This window comes from Oncorhynchus nerka, linkage group LG6 (assembly GCF_034236695.1).
Source record: "Oncorhynchus nerka isolate Pitt River linkage group LG6, Oner_Uvic_2.0, whole genome shotgun sequence".
NCBI lineage: Eukaryota > Metazoa > Chordata > Actinopteri > Salmoniformes > Salmonidae > Oncorhynchus > Oncorhynchus nerka.
This window is the reverse complement of record NC_088401.1, coordinates 27,438,880-27,458,873: the sequence shown is the minus strand read 5'-3', so window position 1 is coordinate 27,458,873 and position 19,994 is coordinate 27,438,880. Positions and strand designations below refer to the sequence as shown.

Genomic DNA, 19,994 nt, shown 5'->3' with positions numbered 1-19,994 from the left:
ACTTCCAAGCAAGGGCTTTGGGATGGAGATGCAATATGGCAGTCGTGCCAAAATATCGCATCAGCCACTTGGTGGATCTGAGGTTCTTTCCCATCCTCCAAATCCCACCAACATCAGCCGCCTCAGAGCACAACTGGTCCTTGTTTGGGAACAAACACACCAAAGTACGCAACAGACTGACCAATACAAGGGTTGAAAAATTGGTGGCCATCCATTTTAGGCTTTTTGACCAGCCATCCTCAACAAGGTTGGAAAGTGACAGGACATTAAATGTTGAAAGATAATGATTACATAATTCCACTCTGAAACCTTATAATGTATGAAATTGATTAGAATCATAAAATTATAATCTGATGATGCGTGTGGTTTTAGTCCGAATTAACAATGTATCTGTATAGTAGAAAAACACACTGCCTGAGCAAGGCGTAGTTTAGGATTTGAACTTGTATGTGTGTGCCGAAGAAAAAAACCGAGAACAATTAAACTGTGTTTGGACCGATCTGTCTAGGACTCTGAGAAATGTATGATAGCATAGGGAGTACTTCTCAAGGTTCCCCTAATCTCGGGGGAATGGAACTGTCGGCTGGGTAGTGATACACAGTGGTGAGAACTATGGAGAAGGATAAAACTCACCTACTGTTTGGTGGTATGTATGTGCGTAGGATACCTACTGTTGGTGTGTATGTATGTGCGTAGGATATGTACTGTTTGTGTGGAAGTATGTGCGCAGCTATAACATGGATGTCTTTGTATAATGGACTTCAGAACATTCTCGTGAATAAACTGTACTATCTTTTGGCATAGCCTGAGTCTTTGACTAATTATTATTAAACCCATGGTCTTACAGATCTCGGGATTGGTCAGAGCTATTGATTATCAGTTATTATCATTGGGATTGAACATTCTCATGACAGGAGGTCCAGGAGAAGACATGGAAGCATGAGAGGAAGACACCCAAAGCTTTAGTTTCTAGGCTATCATTTTACAGATGCACGCTGAAAATATTTTTGGGAGATGCGATGGATCTCTGGGGACCATTCAATATTCCCTTTGTTGTTCAGTGAAATCATCACATGTGAAGTCAACTCATTTAATTAAAAGTTCAACTTGTAACTACATTTTTTTTTTTTTCTCTATTGGAAGGTTTTAATCATTTGCAAATATGTCTACTTATGATAAGGTAAAAGGTTTATGTTTGTCTCCATATGATATGGTAAATATATCCAATGCAAAAAATATCTAGATTTAAATGGTATTAATATTAATTTGCATATATTCCCACGGAAAGTTTCCACCTCTGAATATTCCCCAAAAAGTGCAACCCTAAACATTATTAATGTACTTCATTACATCCTTGATAGAATCAATTAGCATTTACATATTCATAATTGATCATGGGTTTTGCTGCATCAATTCCCAGAGATCTCTTTTTGCACGCACACACGCCCTGCTTGCAGCCCATGAGAAGGGGTCAGGGCTTTGGTCCCTGGCTATCAGCTAGGAGGCAGAGCTGACAAACAGACTGACAGTCATGCCTCCGCTGAAGGTCATGGGAGAACAGAACACAGTTCAGCCCTGGCATATCAGCGCAACACAAGCCCCAACACAAGCCAGAGGAGAGAGAGGGGACAGATACAGTAATGCTATTGGAGAACTGGTACTAGGGCTTATATGATAATAGCAAAAGCCTAGTCCTGTATGCTTCAAATATACCAGGGGAAAACCAACCATAGCATTCAATAGATGGATAGCCTTAGTCCTATATCAGTGGCACTTGAATGATGCCAAACACAACAAAACACAGCGACCACATCAGCTTCTGCTGGCTTGAAGCGTTTCCTCCCTCTTTACATTTGACATGGTCCAGGAACAACAACTGGCCTTACAAATGAGAGCTCTGATTTAATTTGGCATTAACTGGACATCTGCTGCTGCTGCAGTGGAGAGAGGTGATTCACCATGAGGCCATCAAGGTCTATTTCTGGAACGGGTTAGTCAGTGGACATCACTCTTTTTCATCCAACATGGTTCAGTGGAGATTGATGTAATGAACTGCATGTTGAACTGCAGAGGGAGTATCTCTATGAGCCTGCTTACAGTTGGGTAAATCCACTTGAATTCTATAACTTTTTGACAGCACCGCTTTTGATATGAACAAAACTTTCCATAAATGTTTGCCCATTGTAGAAGTACTCAAAGTGACTTTTTGGACCTAGATGCCAAAACATTCAAGAGATAAAGGTGCTCAAATTTGACCTATTTTGCATACGCCACCATAACATGAGATACCAATGTATCCATCAGTAGAAATTAAATGGTTGAGATTGATAACATTTAAAAGCTTACAAACTGGGTTGTCAAACTATTTCATAATTCGCGTTTAAGGTTAAAAATATTAAAAATGCATAAACTCATATTTTGTTAATATTCCCATATGCTGTAGCTTAGACCCTACTTACATCTGAGGTTTTAGTGTTGTGACCGCAATCGGTTGAGACAACATGCTCTTGAATACAGGGCGAGTGTCATGTTTTTGCTGATAAATGGACTAAAATGGGAATAAAATTGAAATGTCTACTTTCAAATGGTGCCACAAAGACGGTTGGAGGTCCACACCAGTGGAGGTTGGTAGGAGGAGCTATAGGAGCGGTATCAAACACAAACATATGGAAACCACGTCTGACTCCGTTCCATTTATGCCATTCCAATGACCCCGTCCTCCAACCAGCCTCCTCTGGACCACACATCAGAGAGTGTTGAATTGAATGGGAGGGAATATCCGTTGTTTAAATTATACTGTCAACCCATCAACAATTTCCTATTGAAATCATATAAAATATAGATCATTGAATAGACATGACCATTTAAGATCACATTCAACAGTGGGTGGACCGGCCGCCATCTTTGTGGTAGTAATTAGAAGTAAAAATGTCAATTCAAGTTAAATGTCAATGGTGTACCAGCTAAATTACAGTGGTCTGAAGGGATAGGTCCATTCTATTTCTATTATTGAAATGACACCCACCCTGTATTCAAGAGCATGTTGTCTCTCAACCAATGGCGGGCACACCACAAAAACCTCAGGTGATGGAAAGTAAGGGTCTAAGCTACAACATGTGAATATGAAAAAAAGATAACTGATGTGAAAGATTATTGACGTTAAAAGGTTTTTACAAAAAGCTATTATTTATTTATTTTCATTATAAAATAAGTTTGACAACCCTGTTTGTAGGCTTTTAAATGATATCAAACTATTTATATTTTTCAATGATGAAGACGTCTCATGGTAGGATATGCTAAATGGATCAACATTGAGCTGAGCATCTCCAAAAAGTATCTTTCTGACCACTTCTTCCCTGGGCAAAGATATATGGGAAGATTTGTTTCAATCAAAGCGGGACGCTGTAAAAAAAAGTAAATGAATTCAAATTCAAAGTTAGAAAATAACCCAAGTATGTGAAGTAAGATTTTCGTCTCTTCGACATCAGATTTGCAACTTTCCTGTTTACACTATCCTACCTGTCTTATACATTGGACACAGCAACACATGTTGGAGATTCACCCTCTTACCCAAGCAATTCCACCTGGTGTAGCCTAGGCAAAAAAAAAAAGGCCAGTACTTGAGCAAGTACCTCATTAGTAAACTCCTAGGAATTGAGAGGTCCAATTGTGGTCACTCTAGGCTCAGAGTGACTGAACTCTCTTCTTTGTTGGTAAACTGCGGGGGTGGAGAGGGTGGATTGGGACAGTGTTTGCTATAACAACACATTACAACCTCACGCCATTTCACTTGAGCGCTAGTAGCTGTTCTTCAGATCATAATTGCTGGCTATGAGAGTGTAAGTAAATCTGAGTTGTGAGGTTGTGTGCTGCTGGCTTCAACATCTCTTTCTCCAAGTGGCTAAATATGACATCAGGCACACATAGAGATGTAACTATTTCAGTAGACAAGTGGGTCAACAACACTACAGTCAACATGGATGATTGCCCAACACAGAACTGTATTAAAACTATACTAGAAACACAAGTGGAAATAGGACGTGACCACGGGTTGTCACAGAAATGTTCAGTATATAGCCTATTCAAAGTACGGAGAAAATAAAATCATGGATGTGTCTGTTATTTTTATAGCCTACACAGTGACAAGTACCACTCCAATACAAATAATGGCCTGCAATCAGTATAAAGTCATAAGGAATTTGCTTTCACTTGGCCAAATAGCTTGTTTAAATCAGTAAAGGCGAGTAGACAAGGAGAAGAGAGGACACCCTGTTAAGATGCAGCACCCCAAGAAGGAAATCCCTCTCTGTCAACAAACTGAGACCCTGGCTGGCCTCCCCGTATCCTATATTCTGCAGTCAGTCACCTAATGCTCAGTTGGTTTCAAGCCCTTGGCTTCCAGCATGGTTTTGAGCCCCACACTCGGACATAACTTCCTTCTCCCTGTAGAGTCGCCAGGCCTGCAGTGCAGTAGGCCACAAGGCCAAATACCTTGCACGCAGCACAGCACATAACTCTTTGTGAAATGACCGTAAAGACGAGCAAGTGTATTTCGGGGGGTTGATTCCATGGTGGCGTTTTGTATTGGAAGAGATGACAACCAGTCCCCTGTAACACTATTACATTCCTAGCGTAGGGCATAGCGGCTGTTATACAACGGGTGGGTCTAATCCTGAATGCTGATTGGTTAAAAGTGCATTCCAGCCAGTGTCTATTCCACAAGTATGTTCAAGCACTCTTGAGTGGGGATTTTCCACACCTAGCGAGAATTCTGGATATTTCCATGAATATGTCACAAACTCTAAAAGACCAAATGAGATGTGCAGCCTTACTTAGGGCCATCAATGGATGGATCAATTCATAAGCCACAAAAAAAATACTGTATTTCAAAAGGATGAGTGCTTGTTGGTGCACATGCTGATTAATTTGAACAAATACGGCATCTTCCCCCATCTGTCAAATGTCAACCATTGAGAACTAGCCATACTCTTTCAGCCTTTTGTAAGACATTGGGATATAATACTCATTATTGTGGGGGTGATAGCCCCCCCTCCCAATAGTATGGCATTGGTTGAAGTTCAATTTTAAATTAAAAACTTCCACCATCATATCTAAGCCAATATGACACCAATGTCAATGACAATTCGCAAATCAACTTGGAGGTAAACACTCTCCCCGCCTAGTCATAAGCCGTACGGCTGATACAGAGAACTATGTACCATATTTTTAACACGTTCATTAGCATGGGGGAAAAAACACAATTTCTTGCCTTGACCTAGCTCAATATCTAGTCGTTGGATAAGAAAGAGCCTACAGCATCCACAAAGTGACCACTAGACTTGCCACCTTTCAGTCAGAATAAGTTTGTAGGAGCAACAGTTTGAATAAAATGTATCGCTCTCAAGTGCTCAAAACATTTTGCTACCTTTTTGTAGAATTTATGACAATGCTGACATATTTTCAGTCGAATCTCAACGATTTCTAAAACTGGACCAAAGCACATGGGTTGCCCCAGCAACAGCAGCTAGCTAAACAACAGTCGGATGAGAGCTACAAGCAAAGGAAGCTAGCTATATTTTTCTATGGAAGGTTTTTCACATGGCTGAAGTCATCGGTGTAAACTGTTGGCGTTGACATGTTCGTGTCATCAAAGCACAAACAAATAAGCAGAAATAAGATAGTGAATGCCCTTGGTTGCTATTGCCAGTTAGCTAGCCAACTAACATTAGCCAGTAACTTAGCTAGCTAGCTAGCTACAAGCCAACAAGGCTGAAACATTAGCTGCATGTACAGATCGTGCACTGGCACAACTCAATGTTGACAATATCGCCCATATCCTTCCACAATAAACAGCTAGCTAAATAAAGTTCATAATCACCAACAAACTTTGGGAAACTGCTAATGTATAATACATGCAATGGGCATTGCTCATCTAACAATAACTTTAGCTAACATTACTCCATACATACCCTAGTCATGTTGATTATGTGTGTATTCTCCAGGAGTGAGATTGCGAGATTGTTTTGTTAAAATCTCTACGGGGTCAGTGTGCCCCCCACGGGACGGTTGGGATAACGTGCGCTAATGTGATTCGCATTACATTGTAAGTAACAAGAACATTTCCCAAGAGATAGACGTGTCTTATATGGGCAGAAAGCTTCAATGTTTGTTGATCTAACTGCACTGCCCAATTTACAGTAGCTATTACTGTGAACAAATGCCATGCTATTGTTTGAGGAGAGTGCACAACAACAACACTTTTATCATGGCAACTGGTTTGATACATTCATCTCTTGTCACGCCCTGACCATAGAGAGCTGTTTATTCTCTATGTTGGTTGGGTCGGGTGTGATTTAGGGTGGGTTAACTAGGGGAATTGTATTTCTATGATGGCCTGATATGGTTCCCAATCAGAGGCAGCTGTTTATCGTTGTCTCTGATTGGGGATCATATTTAGATTGTGTTTTGTGGGATCATGTCTATGTATAGTTGCGGCACGTTTTGTTTATTCGCTTTATTGATTTTGTGCTTTAAGTTTCTCTTCTAAATAAAAGGATGGAAACATACCATGCTGCATCTTGGCCCACTCCTTATAACGATCGTGACACCTCTGAAGGTAAATAATGTACTTACATTCAGTAATCTTGCTCTGATTTGTCATCCCGAGGGTCCCAGAGATAAAAATGTAGAATAGATTTGTTTAATAAAATCAATTGTTATATTAAAATGTAGGAACTGGGTATAATGGTGATAGAATGGCCTTTCTCTAGCATTTCAAAGACGAGTATGTTTTTTTGATAGAAGACTCATGTTTTTTCTTTGTATTATCTTTTACCAGATCTAATGTGTTATATTCTCCGACTTTAATTTCACATTTCCACACACATTAAAGTGTTTCCTTTCAACTGGTATCAAGAAAATGCATATCCTTGCTTCAGGTCCTGAGCTACAGGCCGTTAGATTTGGTTATGCCATTTTAGGCGACATACCAAATCCTTAAGAGGTTTTAAAAGAGATCAGGGACATTTTCCAGTTTACTCCTTATTGGCTTCTGGTTTTTCACTTCCCCACTGGAATATCAGATGTCAATATTAAATGCATACTAATAACTACATTATTTATGTTGCCATTATTGTGTATTTTTACTTTACTTGGATTGCTGTGTTGTGCTGTATTATAATAATGTTGCATAATCACCTTCCGGTGTAAAAACCATGGAAATTAAATATTTAAAAAACAAATGTTTTAAATGAGAAGTAGATATATTGGTCTGAAGCCTGAGCACCACAATGCCTACTCTACCCATACTCTACCAAGGTTTTCCAGCCCACAGCTTTGACCTACTACAGTAGCTATGTTGGTCTATTGTAATTAAAACAAAGAGTATGCAGGGTTCTAAGGATTCAAACATTCTCAAAGCCTAATTCATACTCTTCAGTTGAATAAAGGACTTTACACTATCCTGTTCTTAAAATAATGTATGTATATCATCAGGCTGTATATATTTTCAGATATAGACCTATTGTAAATGTGTATTATTGTAGCGTCACCATCTTTATTGCAAAAATAACATAGAGGTAAACTGTCCAATTATCAGCCCAGCAATTGATAAAACAGGCCCATGTTCGCAAAACAAGTTTCTCTGAACTTATGTCAATATTACACAGGTAAGCCAAGAGTTACAGATATCAGGACTGCAGACAGGCTCTATGAGTGACTGTGTCCAACACACCACCACCTAGTGTTATGTTGGTCACCTACTAGAGGTGGGCCGATTTCAAGTTTTCATAACAATCGGTAATCTGCATTTTTGGACGCCGATTACATTGCACTCCACGAGGAGACTGCGTGGCAGGCTGACCACTTGTTACGCGAGTGCAGCAAGGAGCCAAGGTAAGTTGCTAGCTAGCATTAAACTTAACTTATAAAAAACAATCTTAACATAATTACTAGTTAACTACACATGGTTGATGATATTACTAGTTTATCTAGCTTGTCCTGCTTTGCATATAATCAATGCAGTGCATGTTAATTTATCATCGAATCACAGCATACTTCACCAAACGGGTGATAATTTAACAAGCACATTCGCGAAAAAAAGCACTGTCGTTGCACCAATGTACCTAACCATAAACATCAATGCCTTTCTTAAAATCAATACACAAGTATATATTTTTTAAACCTGCATATTTCGTTAATATTGCCTGCTAACATGAATTTATTTTAACTAGGGAAATTGTGTAACTTCTCTTTCGTTCTGTGTAAGCAGAGTCGGGGTATATGTAGTAGAGGTCAACCAATTAATTGGAATGGCTGATTAATTAGGGACGATTTCAAGTTTTCATAACAAATCGGAAAATCTGTATTTTTGGACACCGATTTGGCAGATTTAAAAAAATATATATATATTTTTACCCCTTTATTTAATCTTTATTTAACTAGGCAAGTCAGTTAAGAATACATTCTTATTGTCAATGACGGCCTAGAAACGGTGGGTTAACTGCCTCGTTCAGGGGCAGAACGACAGATTTTTACCTTGTCAGCTCGGGGGATTCAATCTTTCAACCTTATAGTTAACTAGTCCAACGCTCTAACCACCTGCCTCTCATTGCACTCCACAAGGAGACTGCCCGTTACGCGAATGCATTAAGCCAAGGTAAGTCGCTAGCTATCTTATAAAAACAATCAATCATAATCACTAGTTAACTACACATGGTTGATGATACTACTAGTTTATCTAGTGTCCTGCGTTGCATATAATCGATGTGGTGCGTATCGTTGCTCCAATGTGTACCTAGAAAATAAAAGGAGAGCCGCACACTCTAGGAGCTCAGATGCAAAAATGTAATACCAACATTTCGACAGCCAAGCTGTCTTCATCAGGGTGTAATCACAAACACTGCGGGATGAATCGTTTATATAGTGTCAAAAGACACAGGTGTCTGTAATCATGGCCAAGAGTGGCCTAATATCATTGGTTAATAATCAAATATTAAAATGTCATACAAAGAACAGCATACAAACAACAAATGGATAGCATACGATCATAGATTAATTTAACTACACAAGTTTACAAAAAATGACAATGGCAAAGTCACAATAATCACAAGAATGGCTTCAGATCAAAGTCTACGTTGAGACCGAAGGGCGCAAGGGTCTTTAAATTAAAGATCCAGGCAGCCTCTCGTTTTAACAATAAATTATCAAGGTCACCCCCTCTCCTAGGGAGGGTGACATGTTCGATGCCAATGTCAAATCAAATCAAATTTTATTTGTCACATACACATGGTTAGCAGATGTTAATGCGAGTGTAGCGAAATGCTTGTGCTTCTAGTTCCGACAATGCAGTGATAACCAACAAGTAATCTAACTAACAATTCTAAAACTACTGTCTTATACACAGTGTAAGGGGATAAAGAATATGTACATAAGGATATATGAGTGAGTGATGGTACAGAGCAGCATACAGTAGATGGTATCGAGTACAGTATATACATATGAGATGAGTATGTAGACAAAGTAAACAAAGTGGCATAGTTAAAGTGGCTAGTGATACATGTATTACATAAGGATGCAGTCGATGATGTAGAGTACAGTATATACGTATGCATATGAGATGAATAATGTAGGGTAAGTAACATTATATAAGGTAGCATTGTTTAAAGTGGCTAGTGATATATTTACATAATTTCCCATCAATTCCCATTATTAAAGTGGCTGGAGTTGGGTCAGTGTCAATGACAGTGTGTTGGCAGCAGCCACTCAATGGTGGCTGTTTAACAGTCTGATAGCCTTGAGATAGAAGCTGTTTTTCAGTCACTCAGTCCCAGCTTTGATGCACCTGTACTGACCTCGCCTTCTGGATGATAGCGGGGTGAACAGGCAGTGGTTCGGTGGTTGATGTCCTTGATGATCTTTATGGCCTTCCTGTAACATCGGGTGGTGTAGGTGTCCTGGAGGGCAGGTAGTTTGCCCCCGGTGATGCGTTGTGCAGACCTCACTACCCTCTGGAGAGCCTTACGGTTGAGGGCGGAGCAGTTGCCGTACCAGGCGGTGATACAGCCCGCCAGGATGCTCTCGATTGTGCATCTGTAGAAGTTCGTGAGTGCTTTTGGTGACAAGCCGAATTTCTTCAGCCTCCTGAGGTTGAAGAGGCGCTGCTGCGCCTTCTTCACGACGCTGTCAGTGTGAGTGGACCAATTCAGTTTGTCTGTGATGTGTATGCCGAGGAACTTAAAACTTGCTACCCTCTCCACTACTGTTCCATCGATGTGGATAGGGGGTGTTCCTCTGCTGTTTCCTGAAGTCCACAATCATCTCCTTAGTTTTGTTGACGTTGAGTGTGAGGTTATTTTCCTGACACCACACTCCGAGGGCCCTCACCTCCTCCCTGTAGGCCGTCTCGTCGTTGTTGGTAATCAAGCCTACCACTGTTGTGTCGTCCGCAAACTTGATGATTGAGTTGGAGGCGTGCGTGGCCACGCAGTCGTGGGTGAACAGGGAGTACAGGAGAGGGCTCAGAACGCACCCTTGTGGGGCCCCGTGTTGAGGATCAGCGGGGAGGAGATGTTGTTGCCTACCCTCACCACCTGGGGGCGGCCCGTCAGGAAGTCCAGTACCCAGTTGCACAGGGCGGGTCGAGACCCAGGGTCTCGAGCTTGATGACGAGCTTGGAGGGTACTATGGTGTTGAATGCCGAGCTGTAGTCGATGAACAGCATTCTCACATAGGTATTCCTCTTGTCCAGGTGGGTTAGGGCAGTGTGCAGTGTGGTTGAGATTGCATCGTCTGTGGACCTATTTGGGCGGTAAGCAAATTGGAGTGGGTCTAGGGTGTCAGGTAGGGTGGAGGTGATATGGTCCTTGACTAGTCTCTCAAAGCACTTCATGATGACGGAAGTGAGTGCTACGGGGCGGTAGTCGTTTAGCTCAGTTACCTTAGCTTTCTTGGGAACAGGAACAATGGTGTAACGCAGAGACGAAATCGAGTGGCCTGCCTCCAAGAAGTGGGCCGCAACTGGATAAGTACATTTTTGCATCTGAGCTCCTAGAGTGTGCGGCTCTCTTTTATTTTCAAGTTTCTACTCCGCTAGCCAGCACCTCGTCTTAATAGGTGTGCGTTTCTTTTTCTTCTAGATCATCCAATGTGTACCTAACCATAAACATCAATGCCTTTCTTAAAATCAATACACAGAAGTATACATCTTTAAACCTGCATATTTAGCTGAAAGAAATCTAGGTTAGCAGGCAATTTTAACCAGGTGAAATTGTGTCACTTCTCTTGCGTTCATTGCACGCAGAGTCAGTGTATATGCAACAGTTTGGGCCGCCTAATTTGCCAGAATTTTACGTAATTATGACATAACATTGAAGGTTGTGCAATGTAACAGGAATATTTAGACTTAGGGATGCCACCCGTTAGATAAAATACGGAACGGTTCCGTATTTCACTGAAAGAATAAACGTCTTGTTTTCGAGATGATAGTTTCCGGATTCGACCATATTAATGACCTAAGGCTCGTATTTCTGTGTGTTATCATGGTATAACTAAGTCTATGATTTGATTGAGAAGTCTGACTGAGCGATGGTAGGCAGCAGAAGGATCGCAAGCATTCATTCAAACAGCACTTTCGTGATGTTAATGTTGATTGCTGATGTGCTATGGCATGCATGACGATAATCTTTTTCATGTTTGCCAGTTTGTCATGTTTAATTAGCTAGCTACTGAAAACAGCCACTGTGGTGTGAATGCTAATAGATTAGCACGCTAACCAAACCAAAGTTACATTAAAGGGACAACTGCTAAGTTGAGAAGATCAGGACTTTTGCAATGAAAAGGCCAATATTGCTCCAAAGATATCATAACATGACCTGAACCAAAGTCCCTCAAAACGATTTTATGATATAGGCCTAGATATTGTTTTTACCTAAGCCTTTGTGTATTACGTTTCCTAATTGTAGGCTACTACCGTTAGCACTTGAAGTGAATAAAATATTTTATTGTTGAAATATTAACCATTGTCTGCTTTATCAGATGGCCACATTTGCATGTGTTCCAATGTGAATTATTTAAGAGATGGGTGGATCTACGGCTTTAGTGGTTGTGAATGATGTTAAATGGGCGTAAACAAAGAACAGCACTGTAGCTGTTCAATGTGAAAGGTTACCTTTATTATACAATAGGCAATTTGATACTGTAAATGGTTTGCCTAATGGAGTAACTTGGTGGGATAATGTTCAGAGAATCCATTTTGGCAATTTGGTATAAGTATTCCTTTTCTAAACATGTTTCCAACGGATTAATGTAGAGCAAGTGTGACAATCAAAGTAAAAATTGTAATGCCTTTTTTCCTAAACTGGATTATATGTTTATCACATTTTAAAGCAGCATTACATCCCCATATTTCCTCCAACTACAATGTACGATATGCCATTTGGAGCTCTGAGTCTGTACTTTTATCCAATGTAAAAAACACAATTTCAAACATTTGTAACAGAAGACTAAAAAGAGATGATGGGTCATAAATGGGCTTTTTGGGGTGAAAAAAAAAACAGACTGCTGCAACCTAATAGCTGATTTATGCTTGATCTGTCAATGCTGTCTGAAGGCTCTGTATGGAGAGTGTGAAGAAGCATCCAGAAGCTTGTGGAGGCCAAATCGAGCTCCGCACCAGATCACTGTGCACCTCCCAAATTGTGTAACAATGCAAAGGGCTCCCTATAGATTTGATTGATTAGGATACCCATTAGCCGATGCCAATAGCTGCGCATTGACATGATTGGTTTAGGGTAGGTGGGGGTGGGAGGTCCTGTATAAACACAAACTCACTTCCTTGACAACAGCTCTGAGAAGCGCAAGAAGTATGAATGCCCCGACTTCTACAGAGGCCGTATAGCAGTAAATACTGTACTGCCACTGCAGGTGCCAGAGTGACCATGCAGTTCTTTAACGCAGCATACATAAAAGAAACGGAAACCCTGGTCTGAGATTCAACCTGATACACAACATCCGGGATTACCAGTTAGCCACTCTAGTAGAATGGTTGTGGAAAATGGTGTTTCATAAGGAAAGTACGCATATTCTCCCAATTTCATGAGGAAAGTATGCATATTTTTCCTGCCTTCTTACCATTAAATAAAGTTAAGGGGAAAATTTAAGCCTATGTAGAATGTTTAAGATACGAACCGGTCGAATCTGTACTCCTAGTCAGAACCGTAGATATCACGTGATCTGGCTCAGGGGTTTCCCAAACTCGGCCATGCCCCCCTCCCAAGTGCACATTTTGGTTTTTGGAGTAGAACTACTAGTACACAGCTGATTCAAATGTCCTACTCATAATCGTGCTTTGATTATTTGAATCTGTGCTAAGGCAAACAAAAACGTGTACCCAGGTGGGCCCAAACTCTTTAGAGATAAGTTAGTTAACCACTCATTTTGCAACCAGCTAACGGTCGTCACTAGTTACTACAACCACAGTCATAATTATGCCTTAAACCCCGCCTATTTCTAAAATGTATATTTTTAAAATCTGATTTTAAACCTAACCTTACCACACGACTAACCTTAAATTTAGCCCAAAAAGCTTTTTATTTGTATTTTTAATTAATGTTTATTATAGTCTTTGTGGCTGTGTGGTAACTAGTGACAACCCCAGTTAACGTTATCTAACACACGAGTCAATCAAACTGCTAATCAATGTTACCTGGGCGTTTATTCTGCGCTGATTCTGCTGTCTCTCGTCCTCTATAGCAAGTTGAATTTTGTCCAGCTGTTCTAGAACTTTTTCTCTTTGATGAAACGGGAACGCTGGATGCAAGGAGGCCATAGTAAAAAGCAGCGCCAACTGTTCCAAGGGTCCGATCACTGCCTCCATTGGAAGCCCGCAATTCTGTTCTGTTCTCCCGAACGCTTTCCCGTCCACACACGGAGAATAGAACGGGTGATGTTGAGAGTCCTTGAAGGGCGAAACAGAATAGCCATAGTTTTTGAATAACAAGGAGGGATCCACATGGCTCAATATCCTAAATAGTATTCCCGCACACTCCCTGCTGTCAGATCCCAGAAGAGACAAGCAGACCAGCAGTTTGGAGCGCACGACAGGGTCGATAACATCTGATAAAATGGCCAGATCATTCGGATTGTTGGCCCTTATCTCGACATCCCGTAGAACGTGGTTATCTTTCCGAGCCAGGTCTTCCAGACAGGAGCCCAAAAACCGGAGCTCAAGTGGCTGGCACATATGCAGCAGTCCGCACATAAACTCGATCCGCTTGGCAGGATTTAAATGCAAACCAAACCATTCGAAAACGGTCTCTTTATCCAATTGAGATGGATATCCTGGGTGTCTGGAGGAATCTTCGGGCTTGTCGGAGACCGAACTTGGAATATGGAGATCGGGCTGTTCCTCGGCCGTGTCGTCTCCTCCTGCCTCCGCCGTTCTCATGGGCAGCTTCATTTTAAGCATTATCAGCTCGACTAGAAAGGCTTCAAGGCGTAAATTACCGGTACATATTCATCCTTTGATCGTCTAAACGTTTTTTAAAGCAGAATCAACGGAAGCAAATAACATGTTCTGTGTTTTGTAATAATCACAGTGACTCGGCGACAAGCTGTAGTTTTCTCCACTGTAGATCGCACTCTGGTGACATGTCAATCATTCACAAACTCCTCCTCCTTTTCATAGAAGCGTTCTGGGTCCTAAAAAAATATTGTTATACAAGTGTCATAACCTGAGTTTATCGTTTTAGTTTATTTATCTACAATCTAGGGTAGAACTCAAATTTGTAGAGAAAGTTACATTTTAGATATGTCATTTTGAATCTGTAGAATCTTATTAAATGGCAAGCCTATATTATTTGATGGGCTTCTATATGTGCAACTCATCATCATGGGTAATGTGTTTACGAAGTACAAAGGTAGTCTAAAAATGTTTTATCAATGGCCCATGTTTTCAGTACTCAATTTAGTACAGTACACACTACAGTTTCATGTATCTACTCAAATGCTTGGGCCTAAAGTGAAGGTTAAAATTATATATGTGTATTAAAATATATGATTTTCTGTTGATTTAGCTATTTAAGCATGGAAAGCATGTGTTGGTACCACTTTACATTACAGTGTGTTATTCCTATTGGCCTATCCCGAGATAAGCCTTCCTCTAGACATCAGTGACCCCTAGTGGCTCAAAAATAACATTGCATAAGTAGTGCACATTGCATACCACCAAGGCCTGAATTATGTTCAAATTTACAGTAGTTTACAGTAGTGTCTTTATCCTTGCCCTGGGGTCCCAAATGGGTGTTTTTTATTTTTTTGCCCTAGCACTACACAGCTGATTCAAGTGATCAACTCATCATCAAGCCTTGGTTATTGAGTGTAGTGCTAAGGTAAAAACAATAATGTGCACCCATTTGGGTTCCCAGGACCAGGATCAACAACAACACTGCTTTACATTAGACCACTGTATGTGAAATATACTGAACAAAGACAAATGCAACATGTAACAATTTCAATGATTTTACTGAGTTTTACTGAGTTACAGAAACCAGACGGCACAATTTATCTTGTTTTTTAATTTACGGATAGTCAGGGGCACACTCCAACACTCATTTACAAATGAAGCATTTGTGTTTAGTGAGTCCGCCAAATCAGAGGCAGTAGGGATGTTCTCTTGATAAGTGCGTGAATTTGAAAATGTTCCTGTCCTGTTAAGAATTAAAAATGGGGGGGGGGGGGGGGTACATTATTTTCTTTGGGAATGTAGTGGAGTAAAAGTTATTGTCAAAAATATAAATACCCTAAACAATAGATACCCTAAAAAAACTAGTAACTAGTACTTTAAAGTATTTTTTCATAAGTTCTTTACACTTGCTGGACATTCCTGCAATCAGCATGCTCAATTGCATGCTCCCTCAAAACTTGAGACAATTGTGGCATTGTGTTGTGTGACAAAACTGCACATTTTAGAGTGGCCTTTTATTTATTTTTATTTAACCTTTATTTAACCAGGTAGGCTAGTTGAGAACAAGTTCTCATTTGCAACTGTGACCTGGCCAAGATAAAGCATAGCAATTCGACACAACACAGAGTTACACATGGAATAAACAAAACATCGTCAATAATACAGTAGAACAAAAGAGAACAAAAAGTCTATATACAGTGAGTGCAAATGAGGTAAGATAAGGGAGTTAAGGCAATAAATAGGCCATGGTGGCGAAGTAATTACAATATAGCAATTAAACACTGGAATGGTAGATGTGCAGAAGATGAATGTGCAAGTAGAGATACTGGGGTGCAAAGGAGCAAGATAAATAAATAAAGTATGGGGATGAGGTAGGTAGATGGGCTGTTTACAGATGGGCTATGTGCAGTGATCTGTGAGCTGCTCTGACAGCTGGTGCTTAAGGCTAGTGAGGGAGACATGAGTCTCCAGCTTCAGAGATTTTTTCAGTTTGTTCCAGTCATTGGCAGCAGAGAACTGGAAGGAAAGACGACCAAAGGTAGGGGTAGGGGTAGCCAGGTGGAAGGCATGGCCGACCGTAGAGAAATGCTTATTGAAATTCTCAATTATAGTGGATTTATTGGTGGTGACAGTGTTTCCTAGCCTCAGAGCAGAGGGAAGCTGGGAGGAGGTGCTCTTATTCTCCATGGACTTTACAGTGTCCCAGAACTTTTTTGAGTTAGTACTACAGGAGGCACATTTCTGTTTGAAAAATCTAGCCATAGCTTTCCTAACTGCCTGTGTATATTTGTTCCTAACTTCCCTGAAAAGTTGCATATCACGGGGGCTATTCGATGCTAGAACGCCACAGGATGTTTTTGTGCTGGTCAAGGGCAGACAGGTCTGGAGTGAACCAAGGACTATATCTATTCCTAGTTCTACATTTTTTGAATGGGGCATGCTTATTTAAGATGGTGAGGAAGGCACTTTTAAAGAATAGCCAGGCATCATCTACTGACGGGATGAGGTCAATGTCATTCTAGGATACCCCGGCCAGGTCAATTAGAAAGGCCTGCTAGCAGAAGTGTTTTAAGGAGCATTTGACAGTGATGAGTGGAGGCCGTTTGACCGCTGACCCATAACGGATGCAGGCAATGAGGCAGTGATCGCTGAGATCTTGATTGAAAACAGCAGAGGTGTATTTGGAGGGTGAGTTAGTTAGGATGACATCTATGAGGGTGCCCGTGTTTATGGATTTGGAGTTGTACCTGGTAGGTTCATTGATAATTTGTGTGAGATTGAGGGCATCAAGCTTGGATTGTAGGATGGCCGGGGTGTTAAGCATGTCCCAGTTTAGGTCACCTAGTAGCACGAGCTCAGAAGATAGATGGGGGGCAATCAATTCACATATGGTATCGAGGGCACAGCTGGGGGCAGAGGGAGGTCTATAGCAAGCGGCAACAGTGAGAGACTTGTTTCTGGAAAGGTGAATTTTTAGAAGTAGAAGCTCGAATTGTTTGGGTACAGACTTGGATAGTAATACAGAACTCTGCAGGCTATCTTTGCAGTAGATTGCAACACCGCCCCTTTGGCAGTTCTATCTTGACGGAAAATGCTATAGTTAGCAATGGAGATTTCAAGGTTTTTGGTGGTTTTCCTAAGCCAGGATTCAGACACGACTAAGACATCCGGGTTGGCAGAGTGTGCTAAAGCAGTGAGTAAAACAAACTTAGGGAGGAGGCTTCTAATGTTAACATGCATGAAACCAAGGCTTTTACAGTTACAGAAGTCAACAAATGAGAGCACCTGGGGAGTGGGGCTAGGCACTGCTGGACCTGGATTAACCTCTATATTACCAGAAGAACAGAGGAGAAGTAGGATAAGGGTACGGCTAAATGCTATACGAACTGGCCGTCTAGCACGTTTGGAATAGAGAGTAAAAGGATGCAGGTTTCTGGGCACGATAGCATTGATTCAAGGCATAGTCTACAGACAAAGGTAGGTAAACCTAGGCATTGAGTAATGATGAGAGGGATATAGTCTCTAGAGACGTTTAAACCAGGTGATGTCATCGCATATGTAGGAGGTGGAACAACATGGTTGGTTAAGGAATATTGAGCAGGGCTAGAGGCTCTACAGTGAAATAAGACAGTAATCACTAACCAGGACAGGAATGGACGAGGCATATCGATATTAGAGAGAGGCATGCATAGCCAAGTGAACATATTGTCCCCAGCACAAGTGGCACCTGTGTAATGATCATGCTGTTTAATCAGATTCTTGATATGCCACACCTGTCAGGTGGATGGATTATCTTTACAAAAGAGAAATTTCACTAACAGGTATGAAAACAAATTTGTGCACAGAATTTGAGAGAAACAAGCTTTTTGTGTGTATGGAACATTTCTGGGATAATTTATTTCAGCTCATGAAACATGGTATTGTGTTGTGTTTATATTTTTGTTCAGTATACAGTCGTGGCCAAAAGTTGAGTGACACAAATATACATTTTCACAAAGTCTGCTGCCTCAGTTTGTATGATGGCAATTTGCATATACTCCAGAATGTTATGAAAAGTGATCAGATGAATTGCAATGAATTGCAAAGTCCCTCTTTGCCATGCAAATGAACTGAATCCCCCCAAAACATTTCCACTGCATTTCAGCCCTGCCACAAAAGGACCAGCTGACATCATGTCAGTGATTCTCTCGTTAACACAGGTGTGAGTGTTGACGAGGACAAGGCTGGAGATCACTCTGTCATGCTGATTGAGTTCGAATAACAGACTGGAAGCTTCAAAAGGATTGGTGGTGCTTGGAATCATTGTTCTTCCTCTGTCAATCATGGTTACCTGCAAGGAAACATGTGCCGTCATCTTTGCTTTGCACAAAAAGGGCTTCAGAGGCAAGGATATTGCTGCCAGTAAGATTGCACCTAAGTCAACCATTTATCGGATCATCAAGAACTTCAAGGAGAGCGGTTCAATTGTTGTGAAGAAGGCTTCAGGGTACCCAAGAATGTCCAACAAGCGCCAGGACCGTCTCCTAAAGTTGATTCAGCTTCGGGATCGGGGCACCACCAGTACAGAGCTTGCCCAGGAATGGCAGCAGGCAGTTGTGAGGCGAAGACTTTTGGAGGATGGCCTGGTGTCAAGAAGGGCAGCAAAGAAGCCACTTCTCTCCAGGAAAAACATCAGGGACAGACTGATATTCTGCAAAAGGTACAGTGATTGGACTGCTGATTTGGGTAAAGTAATTTTCTGATGAATCCCCTTTCCGAATGTTTGGGGCATCCGGAAAAGAGCTTGTCCAGAGAAGACAAGGTGAGCGCTACCATCAGTCCTGTGTCATGCCAACAGTAAAGCATCCTGAGACCATTCATGTGTGGGGTTGCTTCTCAGCCAAGGGAGTGGGCTCACTCACAATTGTGCCTAAGAACACAGCCATGAATAAAGAACGGTACCAACACATCCTCTGAGAGAAACGTCTCCCAACCATCCAGGAACAGTTTGGTGACAAACAATGCCTTTTCCAGCATGATGGAGCACCTTGCCATAAGGCAAAATGATAACAAAGTGGAACTGGGAACAAAACATTGATATTTTGGGTCCATGGCAAGGAAACTCCCCAGACTTTAATCCCATTGAGAACTTGTGGTCAATCCTCAAGAGGCGGGTGGACAAGAAAAAACACAAAAATTCTGACAAACTCCAAGCATTGATTATGCAAGAATGTGCTGCCATCAGTCAGGATGTGGCCCAGAAGTTAATTGATAGCATGCCAGGGCGGATTACAGAGGTCTTGAAAAAGAAGGGTCAACACTGCAAATATTGACTCTTTGCATCAACTTCATGTAATTGTCAATGAAAGCCTTTGACACTTATGAAATGCTTGTAATTATACATCAGTATTCCATAGTAACATCTGAAAAAAATATCTAAAGACACTGAAGCAGCAAACTTTGTGGAAATTAATATTTGTGTCATTCTCAAAATGTTTGGCCACGACTGTATGTCTGATTAATCATATATCCTTGATAATCCCTGTATACATCA

The 19,994-nt window shown here is 41.1% G+C and overlaps 1 protein-coding gene across 7 annotated transcripts in view; it reads right to left on the bottom strand.

Moving 5' to 3' along the window:
- Positions 1–14,656, bottom strand: part of LOC115130259 (zinc finger CCHC domain-containing protein 2-like) — a 73,743-nt gene extending 59,087 nt beyond the window's left edge. For 4 of the 7 annotated variants that reach the window (XR_010464074.1, XM_065019450.1, XM_065019453.1 and 1 more), the window contains exon 1: positions 13,703–14,656. Coding sequence is in view for 6 of the 7 variants with exons in the window: in XM_065019450.1 (XP_064875522.1) it covers positions 13,703–14,464 (762 nt within the window). In the remaining variant the exon portion in view is untranslated. The remainder of the gene's footprint in view (positions 1–13,702) is intronic. The other 3 variants (XM_065019454.1, XM_029661194.2, XM_029661198.2) reach the window with 1 other exon arrangement.
- Between the last annotated feature and the right edge of the window lie 5,338 nt (positions 14,657–19,994).